General features: G+C 43.0%; 1 protein-coding gene across 1 annotated transcript in view; it reads right to left on the bottom strand.

Moving 5' to 3' along the window:
* Nucleotides 1-5,410: 5,410 nt before the first annotated feature.
* Nucleotides 5,411-5,856, bottom strand: part of ISX (intestine specific homeobox) — a 22,999-nt gene continuing 22,553 nt past the window's right edge. The window contains exon 4 of the mRNA XM_014307344.2: nt 5,411-5,647. Within this exon, the coding sequence (XP_014162819.2) occupies nt 5,411-5,647 (237 nt within the window). The remainder of the gene's footprint in view (nt 5,648-5,856) is intronic.

Genomic DNA, 5,856 nt, shown 5'->3' with positions numbered 1-5,856 from the left:
AATCGAAGAGCCCAAGCAGGATCTACTGATCTGCTGGGAAAAGCAGGACTGGGAATATTCTACCTGATCCCATCCTCCCCGTGGAAAATGAAGGCACAAGATTAATTTTGTTCCTAGTAAACATTTACACTAAGAAGCAGTTATTTTATGACAGTGTGATAAAACATTTCCTGGGCTAGTGCTGTGTGCTGCAACAGATCCTACACAAGCTGAGAAGACTTGGCTTCCCAGAAGAGGAGTTTCTAATCTTCATAGCTCCTTCAGCACTATCATTCACTATAACATGAGTACAAATCTGACTTTATTAAAACAGCTTGTCTGAGGTAGCTCAGCTAACCACAGAAAACATAAGATGCTACCACATGCTGTTGTTTTTTGTCAGGACAGCAGCTTTAATACTGGAGAGCACTAAATTGCCTGGAATTATATTAACTCCTGGAATGCTATGCTAATCTGCTATGCTGGTCTGCATTTGAGTAACTCCCTGTGCAACATAAACCATTTTCCTGTTGGTAATAACAAAGACTGAACCAGACTCCTACATCCTTCCTGGAGACATTCCTGGGCCCCAGTTACAGAGAGTTGAACAGCAGATTTTTGCAAGGTAAATATCAAAAGGCAGTGTTTGCCCCATAGCACCCCACATATTTTGCAAGTGGTCATAGGAAATTATTTATTTCATGTGTTTCACTGTTAGGCTTGAGCAGATTGCTCCACCAGCCTGATCCTGTGATGGAGGCAGTGGGGCATTCAGGAAGCAAGGGAAAAGGGCCCTGCTGGCTTTCATGAGAGTCTGGGCCATGTGTTGTTCACAGCAAGCCAAGAACTGAACTTGTGGGGGAGACTGTGCTGAGCCATCAGAGTAAACACTCCTAGGGAACATCGACTCCATCAGGAATGTAATTGCTATCATCTAAAGGATACAGAATAAACCTGCGCAAACCAATACTTTTCAAAGACTAATATTTTGGCCAGATAACAGTAGTTGGTGACAATGATGGCAAAGAGCAAAATTAACAAAAAAGGCCACCTCTGTGGCAGATTTCAAGCTCCTGCTCCAAGTGCTGTTTTCAAAAGGGCATCAAAATTTTGTCACCCTGAGTTAAAAAGCACAATTTCCCCAGCTTCAGGGACTGAATTGCTTAGATTTAAGACATTGGCCTGAGGCAGACAGATAACACAGAGAAATGTCAAAATTTGAAAGTTAAAATTTGTTGAAATTCCAAGTGTCTGGGGGCAGCCAGATTGCACTGTGGAGTTCTGTAAAATGCAATCAATAAAAGATTGCTAACACCTGTGATGCAGGCTCAGATTTAAGACCCCTTGGTGGGGACCTGCTTTTTTGTAACTGTAGGAAAGATAATCTTGGGATTCATATGATAGACCCTGAACACCAGATATCTATTTACTTCTGCTCCAGGAAAACAAAGGAAAAAGGCCCTTCTGAGTAGGTCCTTACACCAGCAAGATTTTCATGGTAGTCATTCCTCAGGTGTTTACCCTGCCAGGCACCCCTAAAAAGAGTGTGTACCAACTTCTGCTTGGGAAATCCTGGCAGTGTGGTATGGGACAGCTCTAAGTTCAGAGCAGCAAAAAGATACTAGTGGAGGAAATAAAGCAAAAGTAGCAAGGGCATTAGTCCTGTTAATGTTTGTGGGTGACAAAAGAAAGGAGGCAGGGAAAAGCAAGGCTTCAGAGAGGGGAAGATTAGGGATAGACAAGGCTTGTATTGCTGAGAGCGCTAGAAGTTTTCCTAGCTTCAGTAGTCACAAGCAGAGGAAAGGTCACCCTACAGTCAGGAATGTGCTTCCTGCAAAGAAAGTGTTAAATTGGCTTATCCTATTATTGAGGGACAGACAAAGTGTCTCTTTTCTGCCATTGGAAGCATTGGAATGCATTTACAGCTGACAAGGCCCAGGGTCTGCAAGGCTGTAAATAGCAGCATCTATATTTAATCAAAGATGATGAAGGATTCAGTGAATTTCTGTCCTGTAAGATCAACATCAGCCATGTGACAAAGACTAGTAATATGATGGCAAAGAACATGACTATGAAAGTTTTGAAATGCAGAGAAAGGGACAGCTACTACAGATTCCTGGCATGTGGCTGCTGGCTGGTACTCTTTCCATTCTTAAATAGATTTCAGATCTTTCAGGTGGCCAACATGTATCACTTGATATGATGGCTCCAGAAAGGGTCAGAGAGCCAATGCAAGGTGTCCCATGAAGGGACATCCTCTCCTTGAAATGCCCATGATGTATAACATGTATCTAATAGCTGTTGCAATAATGAGCAATTTGCTACTTTGAGACACAGATTTCTTTTTTTTTTTTTGAACCCAATTTTTTTTTTTTTTTTTTTTTTTTTTTTTTTTTTTTTTTTTTGAGCTTATTGAAAACCAAACCTGTTTGGGTTTCCTTTTAAAGCATGTAATCTAAACCCATCTCGTGGCTTTGACACCAGGTTCATTTTTGATCAAACTCCTTTCAGATTCAGATTTCAGATTTGATCAAATTCCTTTCAGAAGCTCCAGCTCTCAAGTCCTGGAATGAAAGGCATTTTCCCTTCCTACCCTCTCCATTCTGCTGGGCTTCAGGTGGTCAGGAGGTGAGTTTTTATTGTTAGCCACTTGAAAATAAAATCATTCTGTGCTGGTATCTTTGGATAGACACTGTAAATTACGAATTTCAGCAAAAGCAGGAACAAGTCCTGGAAGTGGGGTAATGCTGTCCTAGAAGAGAGCAGGTTTGCAAAAGGACACTAGCAGGGAGGAAGTGTCACAGGAGACCTTCTTGGAAGAGCCAAACTCTCTTGGTTGGATAAAAGCCCATCTGAATTAATTCAGTGACCATTTTATTTTGAATTAAGCCCTTATTTACACCAAGTCTTTTGTGTTAATCTCCCTGAGATGCACAGACATTGGCTCATTTGATGGTTTCTGAGCTAGAAGTGATACTGTTTTCTCATATCAAAGCCAAATCAAACTACACAGAGGAAAATGTGAGCAGGGCAAGAAAAGGGAAGTAGGCCCTTAGGTGAGACCCATTGTCCAGGCTAAGGGGAGATGTGAAGGAACAGAGAAAGGATATTTTACAATCACTCAGCAAAGTCAGGTCAGAGCATAGAGTAGGAAGGGGATGTAGAGCTTGATCAAAAAGCATGAGGAATCAGATGTTTGGCTGCTTTGAATCACAGCTTTTTTTGACCCAAGGCCTAGTGTGTACCTGCACGGAATTGCAGAGCAGGCATCACCTTCTTTGCATGCTCTGTTTTTGACTGTGATCAAAACACATGGTAAACACATGATGAAAAAAAAAGAAAAAAGAGAAACCTTTAAAAGTAAACAACCCCCTCAAAACCCCAGCTCTCTTTTCTAGCCACTCCCACAAAACAACGGCAGCAACCATAAAAGAAAAGCTTTCTAGCTCTTTCTTTCTTTTACCAAAAAGTCAATGTGAAAATGGAAATCAAGGCCATAAGCCAGGGGGAGAAATTGTTCAGGTCACAAGGGGTTTTAGGGAAGATTAAAGGTTGAAGCTGTCATATGGAAAATTCAAGTGGAATGTCAGGGAGAGCTGTGAGACTGCAGGAGTCCCCCCCAGGAGGCCTGTAAACCCTGTCACTTGAATCACTTGATGTCAGGTGAAGAAGGCCAGGATGAAACCGTGACTACATTTCTATACTCGTGTCTTGTGTGGTCAGCTTCCTTGAATGACTTCTCCCTCAAGCAACTCTTTGTCAGGTTTAAGACATGTTTGCCCAAAGCAAACCTGTATGTCTGAAGAACTGCAGAGTTGAGGATGTCCCATGGACTGGTGTGTCCAACCCGGCATTATGTGGAAATATCAGAGTATGAAACAATGTAAAAGTAGCACCCTAAGCTTCTTACCTCCATATCCTGACCAAGGAAAATATTCATGCTGTGATCATCCCAGAATCTTCCTCTAGGCTAAAGAAATATTCATGCAGGAAGAACTATCTCAATGCAGGTGCTGGCCTGAGCCCTGGGCTTTTGTGCAGAGTTGTGTCCCCTTAGCTTCAGATGATTATGATGCCTATATTCCAGATAATCATTGAGTAAGGACAATTCACATTCTGGAAACTGCACTAATGAGCGACCTGCATCTAATTCAGAAACTTTAGTGTGATCACTTTTTTCTTCTCTTAAGTAAACTCAAGGTCTTTAACTTGAGTGTGTGTGTGTGGCTACAATGCAGTCATCTGAACTTGCATGAGGAGAACACCACAACTAAATTGTGTTGATTTTAATCAGTTAGGTGTTGAAACTCTTTGCTAGAGCTGAAGTTTAGCCCTGTATCTGACTTGAGTGTCCTTCAGGTGACTGATAAGATGACAGGGATGAAGATAATAGAGAATTCAGATCCAAGCAGGCATGAGGAAAGGTCTTGTGGAAGACCCGTAAGAGTACAGATACAGTATATACAGTGCAGACATTAGTGGAAGCAGGACTGGACCCTGAATAAGCTGGGGAGAGAAAAGCACCATATGTTGGAAGGGGATGAGTATTATGTAAATAAGAGGGATAGAGACATTTTGTAAATGGGCAGGCTGATCTCATTATTTATCTACAATTAAACTAAACTGTGGGGTCATATCATCCTATTAGACCTAGCAGATTAAACTCAGGCTGTCTCTTTTTGTTATTGTTTCTGGGGTAGTTTTGGAGCTTTCTTAATTTAGGTCAAAAAATGAGAGGTTTCCTCATAAGCATTTTAATTAACCAGCTGAAGAATTCTCTTGCCCCCAGAGACTTGCAGTACCAAATCCAGAGCTCAGACTGTAATATTTCAGTTCAGATTGTGTTTGTTCCCCTTTATTCAAGTCAAAAACCCAGAGAGCAAATCCCCCCCCCTATTTGACTACTTGAAAAAAAAAAAAGTATCTTGAAAGTTTGATTTTTGACCTAAACATGTTCTTTGCAGCAGCCCAGTACATCAAGACCAGAATGTATGAGCAAAGTCACCAAAACCTGCAGAGAAAAGCACTTTTGGCTGGCCCTTAGGCCTATGCACACTTTATCCCTGGCGTCTTTCCTGCCCCCAGCCATCGGTGCAATAGGGTCCTCCAATGTCTCATGGCTGAGTAAAATCCCAGAAAATCCTTTCACAAGGATGCTTGGTGCACTGTCCCCCTGGGGAGAGGCTCTTGGTTGAAGGGCTGGGTTTCCACGGAGCATGCTGCTCCTCAGAGAGATGAGGAGCTCCTTTCTGGTCCTTGGTGCCTCTTGCCCTCATCCATTGGGCTGTGGCACCTCTCCTCCAGCACGGTGACATGGCACCTGTGCCACTCATCACCCCAGCAGGTTTGTTCGAGGAGAGGAACCGCACAACTCCACGGAGGACGCGAGGAGAAAGGCATCCCCAAAGTCCCCCCTGCCCCGTGTCCTGCTCTATGAGGAGCTGGCACAGATATTGCTCCTTTCCAGCTTGTGGGGTAGCAGCGAGCTGTGAGGGGGCAGGATGTTGAAGGGCAAGTATGGCTTTGGGAAGGGCAGCAGCTCCACATGGTGGGGAGCGAACGAGAGCATGCTGGGCAGCCAGGCAGTTGTCAGTTGTCCTTGCAGTGGTGAGTAGTATCCCACGGCAGGATAGGAAGCAGAGAGCTTTCTTGGCATCAAGCTAGGAGCCTTTCAAGAATAAAAGCATAGTCTCAGGTGAATCAATATGGACTTCTACTTAGATGAAATTTACAATCAACCTTATTTGTTTCCCTGGTGATCAGTAATTAAGAAGAAAAGTTTAGAAAAACAGACTTCCTAAAACCCAGTGGTGTGTTGTCACCCAGGACACAAAGCAAAACGCTCTTTTTTCTAGCCATGAAAAAACTCCTGTCAGG

The sequence above is a fragment of the Geospiza fortis genome, unplaced genomic scaffold (assembly GCF_000277835.1).
Source record: "Geospiza fortis unplaced genomic scaffold, GeoFor_1.0 scaffold173, whole genome shotgun sequence".
Lineage (NCBI taxonomy): Eukaryota > Metazoa > Chordata > Aves > Passeriformes > Thraupidae > Geospiza > Geospiza fortis.
The sequence above is the reverse complement of the archived record's forward strand: the minus strand, read 5'-3'. Positions and strand labels throughout refer to the sequence as shown.